Here is a 27414-nt window from a genome sequence, read left to right as displayed (position 1 = left end):
TAAATCAGACAGAAACACTTATAATAATTTAAATTAAAAAATAATACGTAAATATATACAGTAATAATAAATATTTCTAGTAGTTGCAAGTGATCGCGTTTTGTAGTGTAGGTGTGTCAATAACTTAGTTGACTATTTTCTATTCTTCTTTAGTACTTAGCAGGTCATCTAGCTATAAGGTCTGATGATGCTTTATTAGCGAAACATGTTACCTGATTAATACAAATAAAAAGACATTTTGAGACTGAGACTTAGAGTTTTCATTTTTTCTCTAGTTACGTAGGTCTCTTTGAGATAATGGACGAGTTCTTTCAACTTCTAATTCACATTCAACAAACGGGAAAAATGCTACAGTGTAAATTTTGATGCATGATAATATATCCTTTGTTAATCACTTAAAATTTAAAAAAAAAAACTTAAAGTTTGTTAGACTTTATATATTTTCTTAAACAATAAATTCCATATTACATATATATATTTAAAAAATCGCATAAATAATTAAACGACCTGTAAGTAACCATATAAAAAAAACCTTAACTAATAAATTTTGATCATTGTCAGTCTAAAAATAAAATTATGATTATTGTCGATATAAGACAGTATAAATTTAGACATATTAGTATTTTCCGGATTGTACAGAGTATTTAATTTTGCCCTTGTCGTCAATACTGGAACTGCTTGAGGCGAATGCTGCGTTGGGTCCTGCAGCTTGTCCCGATACGTGCACGCCGGTACCTTCAGCTTCTCCCATTCTCGAGAATAATACAGGTCTAAAATCAAAAAAAAAAATTAATGAAATATTTTAAATACTTCGATTATTGATTCGCCTTAGTATAGTGGTGGACAAAGTAAATGCACAAACTTAGAAGCTAGTTATTTTAGCTAGTACAAAATTATTAACTAAACTATAGTGACATGTAAAAGACAAGAACCTATCCAGGCAACTTATATTCAACAAAGTTCTTCTTCTTTATTCAAAGTTTCTTAGTTTCATTTTTTTAATTTCTTAGGATTCTTGACATTTAGCTTATAACATTGAAAAACTACAATTCGTAAACAACAACTTTGTTTGAGTTCAACATATGCTCAGGGCCAAGGAAAGGGGACAGGGGTGCCAAAAAAAAGCAAAAAAAAATAGTAGGGTAGGTATTCTCTTTTATCAGTTTGCCAAGCAAGAGTGCGTTTTGTCAAATTATTGTAATTCATTAATCAGTGTCTATTTTATGTGAAGTAAATGTTATTTAAGTTAGAAAATGAATAAAGTCCTGCCATTTGCAAAGAAGTTAATTTAAGGAGACGAAACTTACGCTACTGCTTATAATTTAAAGTATTATCTACCATTAATAAATATTTATCATGTAAATATTTTTTGACGACGCCACTGGTAAAGATCCCTAATGTCGGTGGAATCAATAATACGAAAGAGCGGCGTTGCGATGTTGTTACCTTTTTCTCTAATATACGTTATCTCTATTTATTTAACCTTAAATATTGATTTTTTTATAGAATATCTTAGAATATTTTATTAAAGGGGCACAGTAGAATCGTTTTGTGCCTGTCAAATTAAGTAGCAAATGATATTATAAAGTGTTTTTTTGCCATTTCTACATAAGCATTTGGCATCATTGCATCAGAGGTGTTGCAAGCAAACGACATTTGACAATATTATTCTAATTTGGCTTATGTACTTAGTTCTCATAAATTTAGAAGAATATTGGCCTACCGTCAGCCTAAAGTAAGATAACAGAATCTCATTGGGTTTTTCAACTGTAATTTGTGTAATAATTACAATTTTTTTTATAAAATATCAATCTTTGTTAGTAACAAATTCAATAAACTGGATGTACAAATATGGCATTATAAGAAAATTATACTTGTCAAAAATATTCCTAAAAGAGGCCCTTACGACTATCATGAAGCAGATTCTCCACACATTTGACTATTTTTTTCTAAGAACAAGGCCCTGTGAAAATAAGATAAACCGCAACAAATTTTATGCTAAACTTGGCATACTTAATCGGTAATACAGCGCAAGTTACAATTGATATCTAAGATTTTATTTTGTCTTGTCTAATGTTTATTAAATTAAAAAATCTGAATTCCAAGCATCTGTTTTAACTGGGAGAAAAATTATAGACGTTGAAATGTAAAAAATAATTGTAGTGTTGAAATAAAATACTTCGTTCGAGACTTGAAATAAAATTGCTTTGATTATTTGTTTTAGCCTTTTTAAAAATACGCCCAGTTAGTGCCCTTTAGTTTAAGTTATCATTCATTCCGGTATCTGACCAATTCTCAGATTTAGACCTAAAGGTGTCAACACTGGTCATGATTTAGAAATTTACGGACAAATGGAAGTTTTTACAGTAGATACTATGGCAAGCGTTAAAAAAGTAGCTAGAACTTTGACCTTTCTAGGTGAAAAGTGTTGGCGACTATGCACAAAGATTGAAGTATTCCACCAAAAAAGGCCTGGAAAGAAGAATCCAGTTGATCTGTTACAAGTTGTTGCTTTTTGTTAAACATAAACGTCGAACCCATGTTATTAATTATTGTGTGGAGAAATGAGTCCAAATTTTTGAAAGAGGGTATTGCTAAACCTGCACAGCCTCTATAAATGGGCTCCTAAGGACGTAAATACGCACTGGAAAAAACAAAATTCTGCAAAGTTCCTGCAAAATAAGATCCGCGATCATTTAGTGGAACTGGACTCTTGAAACGAGGAAGGTAATAATCTTTCAACGAGATAGTTGTCTAGGGCATTGCACCTGTTTTTTCGGAACATTAATCAAAAAATAAGTTAAAATAAAAAAGATTTAGTCATTTTAAAACTTTTAGTTAGTCATTTAGTTCATTTTTAATTGGACATTGAAACTATTTAAAGTACGATGATTGGCATTTATTTTTATTGGTTGTCTTTTATTTTTTCTACTAAAGAACTATATTGTTCTTGATTTAATTAATTCTAACTGCAATGATGTAAAACTGATATTTTTGTCAAATTAAGTACGAAAAATTTATTTACTAAAAATATTAGAAAAAAATATAGAAGCTTCCCATTGACTTAACTATTATATTGTAACGATATTGTAACACACCGAGAAACCAGCTGATTCTCCGTCACTTCGGAATGACACAAGCGGTACACCGCACGACATCTTGAAGGGTAAACGAGAATCTTCCGGAACAGCGTCCTGCCGAGTATATAAGGAGCCGCATCGCCAATAGTTTGGTGGAATAAAGTTCGAAATATTCTCGCGAGATGTAAATAATTACAGCACATAAATACTGTGAAAATAAATATCTTTAGTAGTCGTCAGTGATCATGTTTTCGTAGTGTGTAAATAAATTATTTGACTACTTTTGATTGTTTTAATTTACACCCAACGAACGGGAAAAATACTAATCTAAACTAAATTCGCCTCGTTATATTACAAATAGCACTGCCATATTTAAACACAATCGTCTTTGTTTGATCACTTATTTTAATAGCATCCTGTATATACAGCAAAACTATTAGCAATTATATCCTATTTGATAATTAACCTAATTGCTATTTAAGAATTCTTTTTAAAACATGGGGAAGTCCCTCCTTAAAATGTATTTAAAATAAATTAGAAAAGCACATACTTTAAAAACAAGTTATTTTAAACGGGTCTAGTGGGTCGCAAAACGCCAATTCATTTACTATAATTTTCTGCACCATTGTTCTCTTAATATTATTTACAAATGTGTTATTATGTATATGTTTTGAATCTTTATTTAAATATTTAATTATTTCATAATATATAGAGGCAATTAAAGAATGTATAAGAAAATAATGTGAACATATATATATAATATATATTTAATAGTGAAAAAATATATATATTTAATATTTTCTGCCTTGAGATATCTTGCTACTTTTAAAATTAAATACATTTATCCTTTTGTAGGACTGCTAGAAAACATATCTTACTCTATCGTGTTGGTCGTCGTGTGACACTTTTTCAAACATGTTAAAATTAGTTTTGCAATAGTGTGATGGAAATAAAAAGGAAATAAATATTTTTTCCCAGATTAATGAGGAAACATACGCTAAAAAAGTTACACCTATATAAAAAGGTGTTTCGAAAAAAGTTGGTGCTGTGGATCTAAAATGTAGCTTAGTAACATGATTTTTCACTCTAATAATAAAAAACCTTGTTTATTTAATTTTATTGTATGTAATAATCATATTTTGCCTAAACCATTACCGCATTGCTCATCTCTCTGCGTTGGAAGGTCAACAACATCATACCGTGTAATACGTAATTTTCTTGTATTGTTTGCTTTAAAAAAGCTGTTTACATTTGCCAGAATAAATATAATCTACCTATACTTCTTCATCTTTATAGAATTTCTATTAATAATTATATATATTTTAAATATGTTCAAGATATTTAATGACTCATGGTCATAAAATTAATCCTTAACAATAGATATAAATATGTACTTTTCTAATCTAATATGATGACGTCGATACGTCAGCTCCATTATTTTTTATATTTTCTCATATTATTGTATAGCCAATATATAAAATAAATATAATTATAGCAATGATGATAATACTTGAATGCAACATAAATTGATTCCAAGTAACATTCCACATTCTTGCAATTTATTTTATTAAATGCTGGAAGTAGCATCCATTAACAGCATTTCAAACAAGTTACAACCACTTATAACAAGTCACTTCAATTAACTACAACACCTCTGTTTGTGATACTTGACATAGAAGTATGAATTATTTAAAAGTTTCAACTGTATTGTTAATGGAAATATTTATAACACTAGGTTGGCGAGAATTTTCCGGAACAGCGTTCTGCCGAGTATATAAAGAGCAGCATCGCCGATGGAAGTCAGTTGTCAGTTCAGTAAAGTAAAGTTCGGAATATTGGCGCGAGTTTTAAATCAGACATAAATCGTTATAAATAGATACAGTGATAATAAATATTTCGAGTAGTTATTAAGCGATCATGTTTCGTGGTGTAAGAGTGTAAATACATTAGTTGACTATTTTCGATTGTTTTAATTCTCACTTAACGAATGGGAAAAACGCTGAAAATACCTCAAATATGCCAAAACAAGCGTTATGGTATCGACAGGATGAGGCGTCTACCCGTTATGCTGCGATTGTGAGAAACTGTCTAGATAATGTTTTTCCAAGTCGATGGATAGCAACCGTGATTCAATAGAGTGGTCACCTAGATCACCCGACCTTAATCCATTGGACTAACTTCTTTAGGGGCTATGTCAATGTGGAATGTAATTTATGAATTTATGTTTTAATAATTATTATTTAAACATTATTATTAAGTGAACAATTAATTAGAGATTATACGTAAAACATGTTCAGAATTTTGAGTCCGAAAATGCAAAAATATACAGAAAATTATATATTTATTGTGTTACTGTATATTATTTACCTTAGATATGAAAATATGGCCGATATGTCCGAGGATTTAAAAAAATCTCTACCTTTTAATAAATGTATCTCTTAATAAATCACAATCTCAAATATGCAGGGTGATCCACCAAATGAGGTCAAATTCAGCTCTTGACTAAGTAATATTAGGTTCATACGGAAGAGAAGAGGAGAAAACCTTGAAAAATGTCTCGATTTCATTTTGTCAATTGTAGTTTTATTCTTGTTTGCCATTTGTTTATAGTTTGAGAACAAACATTTATAATGTCAAAGGGGATATAGTATTAAATGCCTTCCTATAGTTAATACAAGCTATTAACATATTTTCTTTCTAATCTTATGAATGGATCTTAACTGCCTGGATGAACTAATTTGGAAAAAACTCTATATAAAGCTCCCTTCTTTCTTACAGGGCACGAGAAATGTCCTGTAAGGTATTTAACATGACTCAACTGCCTGGAAGCAATGAATAATTACATAAACTCACTGAGAATTATTTTTTCAGGTAATTGTACAGTTCTAGAAAAAAACAAGATTCTTCCAGGCAATTGAGGTCACTTTTTGAAGTAAATATGAGACATCAACTGCCTGGACGAAATAATTTGGCAAAAAACTTCATACAAAGAGAAGAAAATAAAAATATTTCCCCATACAAACTACAAAAACTTCTTATTTTATTCTGGAAGGTATTTAACATGATTCAACTGCCTGGAAATAATGAATAATTACGTAAACCGACTGAGAATTATTTTTCCAGATACAATTCTGAAAAAAAATTATTCTTCCAAGCAGTTGAGGCCACGACTTTTTGAAGTAAATATGGAATATCAACTGCCTGGACCAAAGAATTTAAAAAAAAAACTCCATTTAACGACTAAAAGAAATAAAAAAGTAGAGTGGGATTACATTAAACTCCATTACTTCAACCCCTAAGCCGCGGTGTCGTACATCCTTATGTTTTTCAATAGGTTGGAAAATATATTGCGATATTTCTTTAAAATAGCTCTTTGCCTTTTAAATTTCAGCTACACATCACCGTGCAATGGAATTTCAGATATTTTATTGGATACACATTCAAACAGAAGAGAGAAGTGCTATCGAATAGCTTTGGTCTTCTCTTACTTTCTTGCTTCACCCAGTCTGGATTCTTAGATAATTTACGGAAGTAAAATGTATGAGAGAATTTTTAGTTTTATGTAGGTCATCCTGTACAGGCAGTTAAGAAAAATATTAAAAAATACGTACGAACATTATTTATTATACTTTAACAGTTTTGAAAGAAAAACTACATTTTCGTGGTAAGGTCTACGTAAAAAGCAAATAAACTATTTTTCTCAGCAATCAAAACGCATGAACGCATAACTAAGGAATTATTAATTATTGATTATATTTCTTTAAAGTTTAAATGTACTGAATGTCTAAAAATAGGTAAAGTAACAACATAAGTTTCACAAAAAAAGCTAAAGAATATATTATTCGACAGATCTAGTTACTTGACCTAATAAGTCAAAGTCAAAAATAGCTTTATTGTTACGTAACATAATATGTTGTTAACAAAGCATTCTATAAAACCTTAGAGATAGTTGACATAAATTTTAACAGCAGAAAATATAAAAATTTTAACAATTCTTACATACATAGAATATAAAACATAACACCCAAAGAAAAGGTAGTAAGAAGTCACATCACGCTACGCAAAACTCTTCACTGTCAAAAAATTGTATTTAAAAACTCGTCTAGAGAATAAAATGCTTTAGCAAGTAAAAGTTTCTTTATATTTTTCCTAAAACGTTTTTCACAATTTATTAGCCTTATATAAAGGGGTAGATAGTTAAAAAGCCTTCTGCCCCCGTACACAATAGAGGACTTAATCTGCTTACTTTTTGGGATAGGCAGAGGCAAAGAGAAGGTTGTTCGGAGATTGTAACCCGAGGAGGGGAGGCCAAGCTGATGGCGATATTTTTTGTGGATAAGACAAACAGTCTCTAAAATAAAAAGGCATGGCAATGTCAGGACAGAGTGTTTTAAAAATAATGGCCTACAGGGGCTACAAAAGGGAGCTACACAAATGTAGCGTATGGCTCTTTTTAGCAAAATAAATAGAGAGCTGAACAATTACTGAGACCACACACCAAAACACAATACCATATCTCAGATGAGACTCAGTAAGAGCATGGTAGGCAATTTTAGCCACATCAAGTCCCAGAGAATGTGTTATTACTCTAATAGCATAACAGTTGGATGATAACTTCCCTATTAAAGAGGAGATATGATTTTCAAATTTTAATTGCTTATCACTCGTCAGACCCAAAAATTTGCATGTTTCAGAAGGATTTATTGTTTCATTTTGCAAAGGGACAGTTCCAAGGTTACATTTAAAAGTTAAAATATTAGTTTTAGAAATATTAAAAGTTAATCTATTAGATTCACACCATGACTTTACAAGAATTAAATCTTCATCAAGAATTTTCTTTAACCTCTTGGTGTCAGTGTCATGCCACAGTAATGTTGTGTCATCCGCAAAGATAATAAATTTGCCTTTAATTGGAATTTGAGAGATATCATCGACATATAGCAGGAACAATATTGGTTCAAGAACAGTTATACAAGTTAAGTTTTTCTTTGTCATGTCCTGTTCCTTATAAGTGGGCTAATCAAAATTAGAATAAATTTTAGAGACATTTGTAAGAAAGAAATACAAAATGATAAAACGAAAATTTTGCGAAGAATTATACAAAAGAAAAATGTCCACTACAGTCCTGTTCCGCTTTATACAATTCTTCAAAATTATCATTCGTTGCACCCGATATAGAAATGCGCGCGCCGTTCCATGACTTCTTCCATATTATATTGGTTATCGCCACAGGACCGTACTTAAATGCCTTTAATATTTCTATATTCGTTACTTTGTGTTAATAAAAAAAATATTCGATGTAAAATGTGTTTTTGTTGAGTCATATATAAGGTATTAAAAGATGTAAATAATAATTACATTGTATGCAATAAAAATAAAATCAAATTTAAAAAAAATTACCCATGGTATCCAGCATCTTGTCCTGAGCCTAATCCTCCATAGCTTTGACCAGCACCAGTGCCAGCACCTCCAAGGCCTGAGTTAGAGCTAGAACTGGAACTAGCAAAGGCCGATCCAGATCCACCCGCTCCTGTTGCAACAAAATAATATAGTTTAGTTTTTTGTATTGCGGTACAAATTTAATACGTTTAGCATTTCCCGGTTAATAGACATGTTTTTACCAAGGGTATATAAGATATGTAAATTATATTAAAATCTACACTGAAGGGGTTATTATTGGAGATGCTCTTCAAATATTTCGGTAAGATGATACAGGAAAGTCTCTTCTGAAAGCACGACTTTGCTCGGATATATCTTGGGAATATTCCTAAGAAGATATTTTCAAGAAATGTATATTTCTCTAATATTCCTAGAAGAAGAATCTTGTTTTATTATGAATTGTTTTGTGACAGGAGTTTCAAATTCCTTTATTATAGTAAATTTGATGTTTGTCTAGCAACAATTTTCTTTTGCTTCAGAGAAATATGGTTACCCTAGAATAAAATTAAATATACATTTAAAGAATATCAGCTTTTATTTTATTTCTATTGTGTAATAAGAGAGTTTCAAATAAAGGTGCGAAAATCTACTAAGTGTGGTTTGTTTCATTAAAAACGGTGCTATCTATTTTAGTGTGTCATTAGAAAGATAGTAAAACTATTCACTACTAAGTGTTTCTATGTGGTGTATCTTAAACTGTAGTTTTCTATAGCTCACCTTTAGGGATGTTGTTTACCAAATTTTGTAGTTCGCCAAAAAATACTGCTGGATCTGGGAACACTTGAGGAAAATACTCTATAAAAATAATTTTGAAAATAGTTTTATTCAAGCTAATAATATTTGCTTACTAATCAGGTAAATTCGATTTAAAGTAACCCTGTTTAAGATAAAACATAAATTATTCAAATTCAGTCCAAATTTAATGTCTTAGGCTTAAGTAACAAGCTTTAAATATTAATAGAAGAAAAACTAACGTCAATCTTACAGGATATGTTTTTACTTTGAAACTGTAAGCATAAAGATACGTGCTTTACCTCCGAAATTTCCTCCACTACCAGTGCCGGCAAAGGAGCCGCTACTGGCACTAGCACTAGCATGACTACTGGCCCCCGAAGAGGCATAGCCGCCCCCTCTTCTTACTCTGGAGAGATTGTCCATTAGGTCCCTTCTATTTCGTACAGAAACAGGGGCTGACTGATGACCTTCTTGGTCAATAAGGTAGAAGGATTTTGGGATATAGTCAGCTGGGCTAGCTGAAATCAAGAAAAAAATTGATGATTTTTTTATTAGTATGTTAATATGTTTGTATATAAGTGACCATCTAAAATATGAAAATTAAGAAATTATTCAGGAAAAAATTAAATCTTGAAATAAGACTAAGAAAAAACCTCCTTTATTCATGAAATATTTGATAAGTAGTAGCTTAAAAATAGATCGGAGATTTAGCTAAGAACTTTTTATACCTAATGATAATAATAATCAGAATATGCGTTTATTAAGCCAAAAATACAAATTTCTTAAATTAAGAGAAAAACTGAATAGACATAGAAACCTTAAAGCTAAATAAGATGAGTGCGGTAATAAAATATTTTCTGTTGTCACTGTTTGGTAATTATCATTAAAGTCATAGCTTGGCAATTTATAAGGTAGAATTCGGTTGTTCATGTTCCAGTTTGGTAATTTATGTCTTAGCTTCAAAAATGTCATTTATTCTTTCAAAGGTAAATTAATTGTGATTGTTAATTAATTTATGGAAAATAATGTTAATTTTTTTTATATTGTCTTGTAGAACACAATGAAGTAAATTGAAAGCTTTTGGGCCATATGACCAAAACATCGTTGATGAATACTTTGTTTCATTTTTGGTACCTGCAGTTTATTTTGCAGTCGAATTCTCATTTATATAATATCATCTCAGTCTAAAAATTTAATTAGAAGAGTATGGAAATAAAGTGATGTTTTTCGGGTATATTTTGACCAATTAAAGAAGAAAAATACTATTTCCAGGCGATCCAGACACTATTAAGAGAATGAAACGATGATATAGAAAAAGGTGGAAAACTCGAATTCTCATTTACATATCTCTATCTCAATATCTTTATAATAAAACGAAAGAACAAAGTTAATCAAAAAAGTAAAAAAATCGTATCATGAAAAATTTTTCAACAAATTCACTAATATACAGAAATACTTCTTCTTTTTTATCTCCGACACCTTCTGAATTATACAGGGTGTCCAAGAAAAGAGTGTCAAGGGATGGCGCAGAGGTAGAGCACTCTTCGGGGATTCCGAATCACACCGTATCTTTTTTGTTTTGTTTAGGAGTTATGATTTTGTTGTGATTTTTCAGTATTTTCACCTTCTTAGCTAATTTTCTATAATCATGGTAAATAATGCCTGATTTTTTATTTAAATATTTAGTTAAAACTTGGGCCTAACTAACATGAAAACGACTAAATCTACCAATCAAAATCATGCGCTCAAAAATAAAAATAAATTGCTTTAAAAAACAAGAGGGAAAAAAGTCCAATAAATTTAAAGGCATTTTTCATTAAAAAAAGGATCATATACAGGGGGTGATTCGGATTCCCGAGGGATGCTGTACGTCTGCGCCACTCCTTGACACTCTTTTCTGAGACACCCTGTATATAAAACATTTTACTGTGGGCCAAGCTCATATTTTATAGAAATTCATTCAAAAAAAAATAAACAGTTACTAAGACTACTGTTAAGAAATTATTTTCTGATGGACACCTACGGTCTCGACATGTATAACTTAACTTCTTGTTTATCCAACTTATTTGTCTTTTATAAAATGTTTTTTTTTTGTTTGATATCGAGATATAGTTGTCTCTACCAATAACCTATTTTGCAGTTTACTTGTCAAAGGTGTTGCTGAAAAGCGCAGCATCTTTTTTGATAATGAAAGAAACTGCAAAATAGATTATCGATGGCGGGAACTATATTTTGCATAATTTGGCATGTATGTATATTTACTGAGAGCTCTTATATTCAGAAAATATAACGTCAATAGAAACAAAATCTCAGAATAATAACGGCACTTAGCACTTTCAATATTATGTCTTTTTATAATAACCGGTTTATTGGTTATGGATTATATTATACATTTCAGGTTTGAGGATTTATAAAGGATTCTTTGTAATTATTGGATTCGCGAAAGTGTACATATAAAATGTTTAAAATAAAAGGGTGTTTTTTAAGGTCCTTTTGGTAAACCCTATGAAATTTTTAGTGGAATATACCTTCTTGAATTTAGTCGTTTTTTTTAATTATTAAAGTCCTTTTATTAATGAAAAAGTAGCGTCTTATTATGTTACGAACTATATATTATATCAAGCAAGCTCTTATCCACTGGGTAGGACTCAAAAAAATTAAAATATGACATTAAAAAAAAATTATTTTTAAATATAGAATCACCCATCAATCAAAGTTTGGATATCCTGACGATACCCTACCACAGTTTTCAGCAAAAACAATTAAAGCTTATTCACTAGAGATCTCGTAATTAGTTAAAATCATAACTAATTAAACATAATGTAAACGTCTGCGTTTTTGTGGTTCAAATTAGCTGATGCGGATTTAAACATTATTAAATTTTGATGATATCATAGGTTTTTCCCGGATTATTATTTAAATGGTAAACAAAGATAATTGTATAAAAATCTGAATTTATACTAATATATAAAAAAATTTTTTGGTTACGTATTTGTGCATAAGGGCTTATACAATAAATGTTATCTGATTTATGATTCACAATCATACAATAGATCTAGGACCTTAAGATAGAAAATTGTTAAATTATTATTTTAGTTTTGTTAAATAAATCAAGCATTGTTACAAATATCAAGAAAATAATTCAGTTGATGATGTGGTTAAAGCTATCTTCCTAATTTTACATGAGTTATAATGAGAAACATATTTTTTTCTTTACGCAATATTTTGCATACAAATAACAATTGTCTATGGTTATTTACATAAAAAAATATAGAATAAGAACAGAAACTTAGAAACACAAAAAAATAAACATCAATACAGAAATATTTCACATGATTTAATACTTGCATTTTACCAATATAACTTACCATAGGCTATGCTAACACCTAAAACCACAGTAAACACAAACAATTTTCCTAAAATCATCGTGACTGCAGATGATGGATAACTAAACAATGTTGTTAATTATCAAGTAACAGAATTATTGTTATAACCGGTTTGCAAATTGCTTTATGAATCCGTTCTTGAAATAAAGTGATGAGCTAGACGCGACTAAGTTTTACCTGGTTTGAAATCGAAGAGCGACCCCCTCTTCTTTCACCAATTTATAAACGAATTATTTAAAGTTTACATATTGTTATAGAATTTAAGACGGAAATACCGGGTTATTGTTGATTTTTTTATTAGGATATACAGGAAAAGTAGAATGTTGAATGTACAGGGTTATATACATATAAATTTACTTGTATTAACAGCTCTTCAATTATATTGTATCTAATTTGATATTTTTAAATAAATAAATATATAAAGCAAGGTAGTATTGTGAAATGACAAATTCACTAGTTCTATTCTCAAAAAAGTGATGGTGGTCGTTTATATTGAGTATTACTGAATCAGAGAAAAAACATTTTAGAACGATTTTAGTTGTAGTCGCGAAAGTAAGACAAGGGACAAACCAAAAAAAAGACGAAAGAAAAAAGATCGATCATTAATGAAATCCTGCAACAAACGTAAAAAATAGCGATAAAATTATCTTAGTCACAATCACACAATCGCAAAAAATCTAGTTGTTTGTCTAGTGATTACCCTTAAAAAAAGTAGATGAGAAAAGCGAGAGATTAAGAAAAAATTATTATTGGAGCAGCATGCAGCAATAGTAAAACATATTGACTTTAAAATAACTTCACAGATCACATGCCTATGGGTACTTAGTTTTTTGGTATCAAATGTACATTACATTACATTTACCCAAAAAAGGCGAAGATTAGCTAAAGCTACTTTTATCTCTTAAGCCTAATAATAATAATTACAAATGTTTTGACAAACAAGCAGTAATGGTAATATAAAAATTAATCAAATAACAAATTGAGAGAAATTTGAAAGACATTTGTAAATCCGCAGAGAACAAAAAACTAATTGTGCAATTTAGCAATTGTGCATTTTTCCTCCAAGAACAAAGTTTTATAATCATTTTTAAAGCGAGATATTGGAATTAAAAAATTAGGTCTAAATCGATTATAAATTGTTACGGCAATGTAAGTATAACTACGTGAGAAAAGAGCTGTGCTATGGTGTGGCAGAGTCTTATGTCTCATATCTCTATCATGAATCGCATTTCTTGGAATTAATTTCTCTAACAGATATTTTGGCTTTTGGTTTTTATAGAGCCGTTACATAAATGTAAGAAAATGAAACATAAAAAGAAATGACATTTTTAGCCACTGCAATCGATAAATATATATGGATACATGATCAAATTTTTTTAAATTACACACAAATAGAAAACACGCATTTTGTACTCGTTGCAGTTTCTGCTGGGTTATTTTATCAAGACAAGGATAGTAAACGATAAAACGGTAATTTAAAATGGATAAAAAATTTTGGTTTGTATGTCAAAAAAGTGTGATTTGTGTTTAAATTTAATTTTATTAAGGTTATGCAATCGAAATTCATCCAAAAGTGTGTTGAGTAAGATTATATCATTATAGCTTAAGAACTTGGAAACGAGGCATGGAATACTTTGTCACATGTTCACAAAGTGTATGGAACGACGAGATTGAAAGATATTGCGCAAAATATTAAAATTGCGATTAGGATTAGCTAAAAATTTATATGTGAAATTGCATAGATGACATTTCGCTCTATTTTTTATAAGAAAACATTTCAAGCCAATAATTTTTTGAGAGATGTATATGATCGAGTTTTTTTCATTTAAAAATCTAATAAAAGTACAAGTATTCTGCATGATCTGTATAATATTCTTATGAAGCATATTAAGGCAGGTATAGTATAGAAAAATATAGTGAAAGACTGAAAGGAAGCGAATCAATGTTTAAAAATTGTTTATGTGCAAAAAGGATTTTTTAAACTACAAAATGCCTTTCTTCTTAACTGCTCTAGATGCTCATTAAATTGTGTTAGAGAAAATCAAAACAAGCACTCAGAGCATAATTGGGAAGTTTTTAACTAAACTAAACTAAAACTACTTAAATGAGTATACCTAGGTTTTCATCGAGACGAGAAATCTCGTCTCGATGAAAGGTGATTTCTCGTCTCGATCATCGAGACGAGATTTTAACAAACTCTCGTCTCGATGTTTTTCTCGATCTCGATTCGAGATACTCGAAATTTCGAGAGTCTCGAATCGTTTATTTTTTAATAATAATATTTTATCCATGGATTTAAAATTGTTTAAAATTAAAATTTAGTTGGTTAAATACACAGACTGCGCACTGCGCTACTTGTTCTTCATTGATTAACATGACATGACTTTGATAATTATTATTTTATTAATGTAGGTATTTATTATATAATGTAGGTATTATTATTTTAATAGGCGCGGTAAAAAAATTCATTTTAGTCACAGAACACTTAAATCTATTAAACAATAAAACGCTTTTAATTGATTATGCTTGATATTGATTAAAAAATAATCAATTATCAAGCAAGCATGCTTGATAATTGAATATTTTTTATAAAGAGGTTAGGTTTTCATTTATAATAATGTATTTTGCCCTGATCGTTTTGGTTTAGTGCAGAAATAAACATTTATGTGCGTACCTTTCCAAATACTCATATTGATACAACTTCTTTTTTTTTTGGACACAAGATCTACTAAATTATAGAGAATAGCATGTTTTTTATGGGTCTTAAAGAAAAGGAACAAATGATGATGTCGGTTGTTTTATTTTTTTTAAAAACACCCCATAATGGCATCTACAGGGCAATAAAAAAAGGCAAATTTTCATCATCTTTAGGAGGTAATATTTTCATTATTTTTTTTTTATTTCAAAAAATTAAAACAACCAATATAAAGAGTAATCCTTGATGTATCCAAAATGGTTTCTACATTTAAAAATTTTTACATATTAGCCGACTTTGAAGGTCCGCAAAATGCCCTGTTTTTCACGCGATTTTCGAACTGAGCGGGGCCTCTTTTCTTAATTATCGTTGTGTCTTTTACGGCGCAGCAGCGCGCTTTGTATGGCAATTTAAAAGTTTTTAAAACATTATTGATCCATTTCAAGGCGAAAAATACTGCACATTACCTGGTTGTCTTAGGAATTAATATGCTTCTAGATAAATTGGAAACCTGGGTTTTTTGGCTGGATAATTGTCAAAACAGGAATACAACCGAGGAAAAAGTTATAGAAGCTCTTCAAGCAGCAAGGGATAAAATCGTCAAACACTATTCAAAAACCAATTGGATATATTGTGTTGCATTAATATTGGATCCACGACATAAGACTGAGACATTTAACTTTACGAACTGGGGAAAAAACTTAGAACAAGAAGCCATAACTAAATTCGAAAACTTGTATAAAGAAATGTATTACGTTAGGTCTAATATTGATATTCCTTTACCATCTCAACCTTTCACTGATGATATTGATGACAATACTGATGAACTTAATTTGCAAAGTTTGTTTGAAAAAATGCAATGGCGACAGAGAGAACTGGAGAAAAGAAATTGATGATTATTGTTTATCTAAGAGAGCTGAAGACAATCAAGATATTTTAGAGTGGTGGAGAAAGAACGAAGCCATTTATCCAAATTTATCGAAAATGGCTCGTGATTTTTTAAGTATACAAGCCACTTCAGTTCCTGCAGAAAGACTGTTCTCAAGGGCAACACTGACAATTAGAAAAGAACGAAGCCAATTGACTGGAGAATCGGCTCAGTTTTTACTATGTTTAAATTCTTGGATATGCAAAAAAGATATATTTATGAGTGCATAAGCAATAATTTTGTTATCTATACTTTTTGCATTTCTATTAATCTTTATTTTATGTTTTGTTCATTTTTAAATGTTTAGAATTTATGTTTTAGTTTAGAAGTGTTTTTCCTTTACAAATATAAAATTATTTGAGTTTTTACTTTTGTTGTTTGTATTAATGTTTCTTTTGCTTTGTTAATTTTCTTATGTTTAAAATGAATTAAATTTATTTCCCAATATAGTTTTTCATTTTCATTCTTCTAACCTTTTAAAGGCTGTTGAGTTATTGCAGCATCTACAGTCTTTCGAAATCTCGAAAAAATTTCTCGATCTCGAAAAATCTCGAAGTGATTTTCTCGATCTCATCTCGAAAAAACAACCTCGGTCTCGTCTCGATCTCGTCTCGAAATCAAGACGAGACGAGAAATCTCGAATTTCGAGAATCTCGTGAAACCCTCAGTATACCTACATGTAAGATAGAGCATTGACTCGTATCTGGTATGCCTGATAAAGCATATGTACTTTTAACAAATCCCAAACATTTGTAGCACATTATCCGCAATGTCATTTTGCGAATTACTTATTTTACTCATTTATTATTAGAAAAGTTGTGGTATACCACAGTTAAAGTATATTAGACGCTTTGCGTTCAACTGCTATTTATTATCGTCCTATAGAGTCTAAGTCAGCTTCAGGAATAGAACCTGCGTTCATGTTTTGAGCAAATGATCCATAAAATACTCGATATCTTAAATTAAACCGAAGTTTATGACATGTGAGGCTTTTGTAAAAAATGCTTTAATTGATTATTTTTAAAATAGCCTTTTTGAACTAAAATATAATACTAGATAAAATAATTAATATTTTACTGAAAACTAACTATTGATTTAATAAAGTTTTATTAATAAATAAATGTTCCAAGCATATCCGTGTAAATCCATTGTTATTAATAAACAAAAAAAGGTACACTTTGTTACCTAATGAATTAGACAGCATTTCTTATTAATACCTTGTAAATGATTTCTTCAAAGAAACTAAATCTTAGGCACCATGCGGGCTTAACAATAAGTGGAATTACCCATTAAGCAATCAAAATTATTATTAAATTGTATTGAACATTCTATATAAAGTTTTTTTTGTGGTTTCTATTTCTTATATATTAACATATGCAAATTAAAATTTTTTTGACAATATTTTAATACTACATATTTTTTTAAATTAAATTTAAAATAAAAAATAATACATGCTATTAACATTTATCTAGCATAACGCAGGTTCACACAAGCGATAAACAAACAGGACAAAACATGTCGTCAATACAATTTATTGAATAATTTAAGACTAAATAAAGCGAAGAAAAAATATAAGGTGTATTTTTATCTATTATAAAACTGTTGTTATTGTCGCAATTGTATCGTATCGTATTGTTCGAAATGACCACATTCTTGTCTAATACACTCTTTGGCTCTGTGAATTACGTTTGCTGCAACCTTATCTAATATTCCTGAAATTAAGCTTTGAAAAGCTTCCGAAGCCGTTGTAATTCCTGCAGGTCAAGCATCAGGGTACACACGGTCTTTTACGTAAAAAAAAACTAAGGTTTAGGTTTAGGTTTATTTATTTGACTACAGGTTACAAAGTAGTTACAGCCGAAAAAAAAAACAGATAACAAAAAAAAATTTATCTTAAACAAATATAAAATATTATAAGACAAACAATATTCAAACAGGTAATGCAATAAATATGTCGACACGCTTATCAAAAACTATGTCTCAAAAACTCTTGAATAAAATGAATTAAAATGCGCTTAATGGTACTTTTGATGATTTGGGACTTTCAGAGTCCTATCTCATAAGGCAATTTATTATAGATATCCATATTTAAGCTATTTTTAATGCTTTTAGGTAACCTATAATGTGGAATTCTTAAGTTGTTAGATCCGCGAGTGGAAATTCCAGACCATGAACTAGTTGTGTAATAGAAACGATTTGCATGAATCTCTATCACTGTATTAAAAATGAATGCTGAAGATAATGCCATTATTGTCAAGACGGGAAAGATGTTGCGACATGACTCTAGTGGCCCCAAGTATGTGGTAATTCTTTTTATGCATATTTCAATACGCTCAAAGCACCATCCCAAAGAATGGTACCATACAGCAATTTCGAGTAAAACAGCGCAAAATAAGTCACCTTCAACGCTGCTACATTCAAAGTCTCTTTCAAAGGTCCTAGTGTAAAAGCAAATATTACAAAAGAGAGATTTTAAGAGAGAGCATCAATATGCGGGCTCCAGCTTTATCCAGAATCAATATTTACTTCCAAAACAGAAACACTATCAATAGTAGAATATTTTTAAAGTTTTAAATATTTAATATTGTTTAAAGTTTTTTTGCAGAAATCCAGTTTAAGGCCTGCTGAGTACCTAATAAAATTGCAGTATTCAAATCAAGCTTAAACTTTCCCTGGCAAACCAAGTTTATGCCCTCTCCAAATAGTGAACAAGTAATGGGCTACAAATACGTAAATCATTGATATAAATAAGAAAAAGGATCGGATCCAAATGGGAACCCTGGGATACTGAGTTAATAACGAATTTGCTAATTAATTATTAATTAAAACTCTCTGCTTAAAAAATTAAATTTTACAAAATAATAGGCAAATACAAGTATTGGCAAGCAACGTAAATTGGTTCTACCCTTACTTCTGCTTTCTGCTAATAACTAAATGTGTGTTACATAAGTTCAATGTATCAGCCTCTAAAGAAAGATTCTCCCCAGTCATTATTAATGTGGCCTACACCTGGATTAATAACGAAATATCATAATAAAAGTGGAATAATAATGAAAGTGGGATACCCCCTTCTATTATCCCACTTATAATATTATAAATATTAGCTTCAGATCAGTATATTCTTAACCCAGATTCTCAGAAAACCAACCGCACGCCTCGGACTAGAAGCGACCAAAGTATAATTCACTAATCAGCATGAATTGAAGCGAAGAAACTGTTTTAATATACTTAATTAATTTGCTTATGATAAACAGGAACCTCAATATTTTCCCAGCAATTAGTAAAACCTATATATTAGTCTAATGGCGAAATATTAATTGATTTACAAGCATCTTTAAATGTACATTAAATCAAAAACGATAAATCGGGGACAGTAAATCATTTTTCCAATGAAATAAATTATATTAGAAAATAAAGTAATTAGTATATCCTGGATGGAAGTTTAATGCCCATACAATAAGTTAGATAGGCCTTTTATGAGAATTTACAATAATCCTGGAAAATTTACTTAATGTCGTTACTGTCTGTTCTGCAGATACAGATATAGTATGCTCAATCCCATAATGACAATGTGCTCTTTTTTAGTTTATTCGACCCAGGTATTACTAGTTTCTAAATATGGTATAAAATTTGTATTGAGCACATTCTATATATAGAGAATATACATATTCCATTGAGCATTTTGAATTAAATATTCCAGGAACGTTTCTTCAAGATTCGAAAAATTCAAATATTGGTTGGACTTATTAGTAAATTCCTTCAACAATCTGTGTTCTATAAGCTAAGGAATATATTGTAAATCATACAAATTTCACGCTAAAATACAAATAGTTAAAAAGTTACAATTTTTTAAATCTTCTTGAACCACAGCAATTAAATTTACCTTTGCTACCGTACTATTAAGTCAAGTGATTTGATCACGGCGAATTGTCATGTGGTCTCCCGATATGTCCCCGCACTAGTATTGTCATTCTTTGTCACTGTCAGCCATCCGTAAAAAACCTAACCTTACTTTCTTTTTGTTTATTTTTTCTTGCCTAATAAATTTTCAAATAGTCTAAAATAAAGAATTAATAGTGATTTAAACAAAATAATTTATTAACAATAATGCCCCTAATAGTAATGACTGGTATACCATGCAGTGGCAAGACGACACGCTCTCAGGAACTTAAGAAATTCTTCGAAGAACAAGGCAAAGAGGTCCACATTATTAGCGAATATGATCAAATAATAAAAGCTGGTTTTGAAAAAAATGCCTTTTACGCTGACGCTAATAAAGAAAAACATATTAGAGGCCTTTTGAAGAGTGAGATGCTGAAACTAATAACTGCAAACAATGTTGTTATTTTCGATGCCCTTAATTACATTAAAGGTTACAGATATGAGCTGTTTTGTGGTACTAAGTCTAACAGGTGTACTCAGTGTACTGTGCATACCGAAATTAATAGAGAACAAGCTTGGCAATTTAATGAAAATAGAGAAAATGAGGAGAAATATACTCGAGAGATGTTTGATGCTCTCACAATGAGGTAGGTAAGCCTTTCATGAGGATTTCAAAATCAGAGCAATAAATTTTTAATAAAACCATTAAAAACACAGACAAGTTTTAATTACTAACAGTATACTAAGACTTTATTGCTTATTATATTATGAAACCTTGAAATACCAAAACTCTTTATTTTATTCTTAATACATTATGTCTCTCCTTAACATTAGAACCTCCATTAGTGAAACTTCCTCTTGAGAATAAAATAAAGCATTTTGATTAATGGTAAAACTTTTTTGTGATTTGAGTGTCACACCAAAGGTTCCAACCATAGGACTCAAAACAAGTTCAGTAAACCACAGACCAAGTTTTACCGTCTTGGATTATCCCTTTTATATGTTTAAATTACTTAATTTGATCAAATGGATGTGTTACAAAATGAAGGAAAATTAAATTCAAACTTAAGTACACTAAACTGGGCACAACTCAAAACATAAAATCTTAAATTACCATCAGTATAAAACTCCTTAAAATTTTTTAACTTTTTCAAATATTTATTATGTTCTATTTTTTTAAATTTTAGTCCTTAATTAATAATTGAGTATAAAATCTTTAAAATATCTTTAAATTTCAATTTCTTATTCCCTTCAATTAATATGCATTTATTTTAATCATATACAGGTAGGAATTACATACCCAATAACTAAATAGCAATAAAATGTCTACCTTTTCTAATTGAAATGATAGTTTAGTGAACATTTATATTACCAGGTAATACCATTTTTAGAGGAAAAACCCTTAATATTAATAAATATATTTAAGCTCCCTTAAGTTGTAATTTTGTTAATAAGGGTAAATAGTAGATTGGTATCCTTCACTCAAAGATATACCCTTGATCTTTTGACTGCAATAAAACCCTAATTATCTGTTGGGTCATAAAAAGACCCAAAATGATCAGATTTGTGGTCAGAGCTGGATTACAAATTTAATATTTACCTGCATTGCAAATTATTAAGTAGGTACAAGTAATGCCAAAAAATGTAAATTTCTCTATATATTTATACTCAAGTTTCGTTCGAATTAAAACTTGTTAAGTTAGGACTGTAAGTATTATACCTACCATTCATCTGTAAGTACCTACATATTACTTATGTGTACTTATTAACCTTTTCTAATAAAATACTATTTTTTCTTTAATTAGTAAGTTTCATTTAGAATCATTTCCATCGGACCCTGTTCCTTTTACCACCTCTTCAAAATGGTTGGACCTTGCACAATGGGGCTTAATTGATTTATGGTAGTAGAGGTCAATCCTATATCTTTGGGTGAACTATACCTTGGGTTTTCTTATAAAAACCAATCTGTGGTAAATATAGGCCCTACTTAAATGAAGACATATATTTATATGATTTAATTTGTTTTCACTCACTTTGAGCAGTTAGTGTGATCATGAGCACAAGACTATACATGAAAACTTGCTTATTTCTGATAGACCTAATTTCACATACATAAAACAGAACTGTAGAACCTATCCACCTGCCAGCAGAACTTTTTAAAAATAGAAAAGAAAAATTAGCTTGTTTATAAAAATTGCTTATTAAATAATGCTAGTACTGTCAATCTTCTAAGAACTGGCTGATATTAATAAAATTGTAATTTTTTAGATTTTATTATTTTAAGCTTTTCATTTTTATATTATATCATGACCTACACTATTATCAAATAAAATTACACATTATTAAATGCAACCATGTATGGATGCATTAATGAATAAATAAAATATAAACACCTAAAGGGATTTACTGATGGGAGTGAGCATTATATAGGAACTGATTAAATAATTGAGTAATAAATTATACTCTAAAAGTCCTAAATTTTATGTGTCTATAAACATATTGAAAGTATAAGTTCATCTTGCAAACTTTTAATCTTTATTATTGAAATTGTCTTTTGTAACTGATCTAGTGATCTTGGTTTTCCATTTTTTGAGTTTATGGAACTTAGATATCTAATATATTATGTTATAAATCATATTAATTCAAAGACTTAGATAAAACTGATTGTTCCCTAATAAACAAAATATAAGGAGAGTGTAATATTGTTGTAACAAAATGAAATTGGCTTTTGAAAGGAATTTCTAGTTGCCAGATGTTAGGCTGGTAATAAACACTCTTTTAGTGTAATTACAAATTATTTTTTACTTTAAAGCAGAATAAATAGATAAATATATAAAAATAAAATCCAGGATTACTTTCCTCAACATGAATATCTCAACACAAGGGCTCTCAACTATAATATTCTATACATACATTACCTTTAATGCTGATAAATTACCTTTTTATGCATGTTTACTTTTCTACAATAACTTTATAAATAAAAAAAGGAAAATACATTTATAGGAACTTTAAAGACAAAGTATAGGACTTGTTATTAACCCTTGAACCAATAGAGCAACTTTGGATTATACCAATTAAACAATAAAATTGAAATTTGAAGTTGTTATTTTGTAATATCATTTGTCTATTGTTGAAAACTGACCTACTTAAAGTACACAATCAAATCAATCATAAGAATTTAATTTTATTCAAATTTTTTTATAAATGATCATTAAATCAGCAGTACTAATCTGTTTCATGTTTTTACTCACTCTTAAGAATATGGTTTGCCCAACCCTCTGTCTCAGATGTTGCTTGTATAGTAAATGCCAATAAAACATATAAAGCAATTTAGAAATCTTACTATAAGAACCTTTTAGTAAAACAGTCGCAAATTGATATAATTCTTTATTATAATGGTTATTTTTGAATACCTAATAAGTAATAATAATATTGGCTTTATTTCCAACAGGTTACATATACCTAGTTACAGGAAAATCAATTAAATATATAAAGTACGAATGCATAAATTGTATTAGATCCATGCAACTAAACTATAAAAGAATTGCTATATAATAAAAAAAAGTAGTGAGTTTGACAAAAAGTAAATAATGAAAAATCAACACTAAATTAGGATAAGAATCAAGAACTAATTTAAATAAAAAAAGCAGAAAAAAAAAGAGTAAATAAATGTGTTCAAACTAAAAAACTATGAACTAAATAACCTAGCCTCCCCCACTGACCATACGTAGGCAACTCAAAATAAGTGCCAGATTGTCATGGTGAATGTCACAAGAATCAGCAATAGTGTTTTGACACATAAAGTGAATAGGACTCTGGTACAGAATGTTGGACCTGGCTGTGTCCCAGTTAAAAGCTGGACACTGTCCAGATCCTGGGCGTGGTATATGAAAGCAAATTCTTTGCCAAAGGGATGGGCAGTCAATTTTATGGTTAAGTAAGTTAAACAAGAATTTCACCGAATGCATTTCTCTCCTTTTCGCAATTGACCGTTCAGTATATCTAGAGAGCAGCAGGTTATGGTCAAAACCCCTTGGAGGATAGACTCCATCATCCTTAAATGCCAAACATTTAAGGTATCGCCGTTGGACTGATTCTAATAGGTGAATGTGCTGGTTGTAAATGGGAGACCAAATGGAGCTGTAGTCCAGCCTGGTTCTAACAAATGCATAGTAGAGAGTTTTGGCAGTGGCAGTGTTCGAAAAAAGTTTGCAATTTCTATTAATAAAGCCCAGCATGCGAGTAACACTAGACACAGTATCTTCGATGTGAGGGATAAAAGAAAATTTTTGGTCAAAGGTGACTCCAAGATCCTTAAAACCTTGCCAGAGACTCTCCATTAACTGAGTAATTAAAGACAACTGGACTTTTGATTCGAAAGTACCTGGCCACGTTACACTTGGAAACATTAAGGTTAAGCCTATTCAAAGTGCACCAATGGTGTACAGTATTGATGTTCTCTTGCAGTTGACCGCAATCTGCTATAGAGTCAATCCTATGGAAAAGCATATGCTAACAGAGAGCAATTGAGGGAGATCAAGTCATTAGCGAAATCGTTAAAGAGAAGGGGGCCCAAGTTAGAGCCCTGAGGAACTCCAGAAGTAGATGAAAAACAAGCGGATCTAAAGCCTTGGACCACTACAAACTGAGAGTGGTCAACTAAATAGGAGTTAAGGAGCTTTATCAAGCGATCGGAGAATCCAAACTGGCGTTCAAGCTTATTTAGGATGAAGTGGTCAATCTGGTCAAAAGCCTTTTGAAAGTCTGTGTAGGTAACTCTATCATTAAGTGCTTCACACACAAACTGAGAGAAGAATGCTAGGTTTGTAGTACATGATCGACGAGAAACAAAGCCATGCTTATTAAGTTTATAGCCTGATAGTATTAGGAATGCTAAGTTTTATAAATTTCATTTTGTATAAATGGTATAACCAGTGAAATAAATAAATTAATTTTTTCTAGGTATGAAGATCCTCATTGCAACAGTAGATGGGATAGTCCTTTGTTCACAACCTATCCAGAAGCTACTCTAGACACTTCAGCAATATACTCAAGTCTGTTTAAAAAGAAAGCTCCTAAACCAAACCAATCTACACAAAACCCTCCACTTAGTTCCACCAACTTTTTATACGATTTAGATCGAATTACAAAAGGTATAACAGATGAGCTTATCAATGCTAAAAAGAGCGGGAAGGAGGGTCCAATAATAACTCCAGGAGGTAAAGAAATTCACATAGACATCTCAGAAGTTACCATTCCACAAATAATGTTGTTGAGAAGGCAGTATATCACTTATTCTAAGATGCATACTCCTGATGTAGAAAAGATACCTGACTTATTTGTACAGTATTTAAATACTAGTCTTAAACAATAATATATCAAATAAAAATAATGATGTGTTTATTGATCAACTTATTGGATATGGAACTGCTTGTTTCGCCACACCAAAGATTTGTCTGAAAGAGTAAAATCATAAATTATACCATATAGTTTAACCATAGTTGATACACATTTCCTTCTAATACACACCCCACAAAAATTATCGCATCACTTATTATTTTTTAAATTTTTTGCCTGTTTTTTAAAGTTTTATTGATATTGATAATTAAATCACCAAAAATACGACTTTTGAAACATTTATTTTAAATTAGTTCAATCTACAGAGGACAAACATTTTGATTTACCAAAACATACAAAAATGAAAAAAATCATACAAGATAAGAACGTAGAAGAACTTTATTTAAGCCAATGAATTTCTAATAGCGTGTGTTACCGCCCCTGGCTCTAATTACAGCTTCCATTCGTCTCCGAAGGCTTCTAAACAGGTTCTGGAGGTATTCTTGCGGCACGTTTGCCCAGAAGTCAAAAAGAACATTTTGAAGATCATCTAGTGTTCTTATTAGTGCTGGATGTTGCTGAATTTGCCATCCTAGATGGTCCCAGACATGTTCTATCGGAATTAGGTCCGGGCTACGTGCAGGCCAATTTAGGGTGGGTATCTCGACCTTTTCTAAGTATTGCCGAACAACTCTAGCAGCGTGTGGACGAGCATTATCATGCATTAGCACAGACTTATCACCGATATATGGCATATAGGGCACTACATGGGGCTCTAGGATATCGGTTATCTACCTGTCAGCATTTAGTCTTCCATCATTCACTGGTACTAGCTTCGTGCGACCCTCAAAAGAAATTCCTCCCCAAACCATGATAGAGCCACCACCAAAGCTATCAGTTTGACAAAAATTAACCTGATCGTGCCGTTCACCACGTCGCCTATATACTGGTACACGCCTATCTGATGAATATAGACAAAATCTTGATTCATCCGTGAATAAAATATTGGACCAATCTTGAATATTCCAATTTGCGTGTTCTCTAGCAAATTGCAATCTTGCTACTCGATGTTCTCTGGTAAGACGTGGACCTCTAGCTAGCACTCTGGTAAACCTGCTTCTCTCAGCCTATTTCGAACTGTCTGTAGGCTTATTCGGACATTACGAGCAGCCAACAGATCTGTTTGCAGTCTTCTAGAGGTGGTATGCCTAATTCTTAAAGCCGTTAACCTTAAGTAACGATCTACTGCCGAAGTTACCCTTCTGCGGCCTTGTCCGGGTCGTCTGGATAGTTGTCCTGTTTCTTATGGTAGCGATTAACAACTCTGGATATGGTGCTTTGTTGAACTCCCATTATCCGACCGACGTAGTTTTGACTGCGGCCATCTTCTATGAGCGCAATGATTCTAGCGGCTTCTTCATTAGTCACATGTCTTGTTAAACGTTCAGGCACATCCATTATTAACAATAAATTTAAATTTTCACTTTAGGATAACACTATTTGCTTAGAACGTTTTCGATCTCAATGCATTCGCCAACACAGGAATATTACGCGAGCATTTTTGCTTCAAAAAAATATTTAAGAAATGCCGATCATTTTTTGTCCATGATAAGAAACCAGAAATATCTTTTAAGTTGATACATATACAGATTGTCCAAAAAAATATTAAAAATATCTTAAAATACTAGTGATGCGATAATTTTTGTGGGGTGTGTATTTAAAGTATCCATGTCAGTTTGACACCGAACTTTTTATATAAAACAATATAAATCTTTTACACATGCTAGAACACAAAGGTGTTATTATATAAACTCTCGTCTGCATATATACCGTGCGTTAAAAAAGTCCGGGAATCCCTTAATAATTTGTAAACGCGCCCTTTTACAAAAAAAAAAAAACATTTAATAAAAATTATAGGTCTCTTTCAGATAT

The 27414-nt window shown here is 30.6% G+C and overlaps 2 protein-coding genes across 3 annotated transcripts; one reads left to right on the top strand and one right to left on the bottom strand.

Moving 5' to 3' along the window:
• Positions 1-422: 422 nt before the first annotated feature.
• LOC126739236 (uncharacterized) lies at positions 423-12810 on the bottom strand. 2 transcript variants are annotated; one of them, XM_050444812.1, is made up of 5 exons: positions 12623-12810; positions 9554-9772; positions 9237-9314; positions 8481-8610; positions 423-770 (listed from the first exon to the last, which is right to left on the bottom strand). In XM_050444812.1, the coding sequence occupies exons 1-5, from the start codon at positions 12678-12680 to the stop codon at positions 617-619; spliced, it is 639 nt and encodes a 212-aa protein (XP_050300769.1). In that variant the 5' UTR covers positions 12681-12810; the 3' UTR covers positions 423-616. The 2 variants fall into 2 exon arrangements, with proteins under 2 accessions (XP_050300769.1, XP_050300770.1); XM_050444813.1 differs by lacking the exon at positions 9237-9314 and having other exon boundaries at positions 12623-12809.
• Positions 12811-20249: 7439 nt separating this feature from the next.
• LOC126739607 (protein KTI12 homolog) lies at positions 20250-25537 on the top strand. The gene is made up of 2 exons (XM_050445363.1): positions 20250-20792; positions 25108-25537. Exons 1-2 carry the CDS (start codon positions 20371-20373, stop codon positions 25517-25519), a joined length of 834 nt encoding a protein of 277 aa, XP_050301320.1. The 5' UTR covers positions 20250-20370; the 3' UTR covers positions 25520-25537.
• The last annotated feature ends 1877 nt before the right edge of the window (positions 25538-27414 follow it).

The sequence above is a fragment of the Anthonomus grandis genome, chromosome 8 (genome assembly GCF_022605725.1).
Source record: "Anthonomus grandis grandis chromosome 8, icAntGran1.3, whole genome shotgun sequence".
Lineage (NCBI taxonomy): Eukaryota > Metazoa > Arthropoda > Insecta > Coleoptera > Curculionidae > Anthonomus > Anthonomus grandis.
This window is presented reverse-complemented; position numbering and strand designations above follow the sequence as displayed.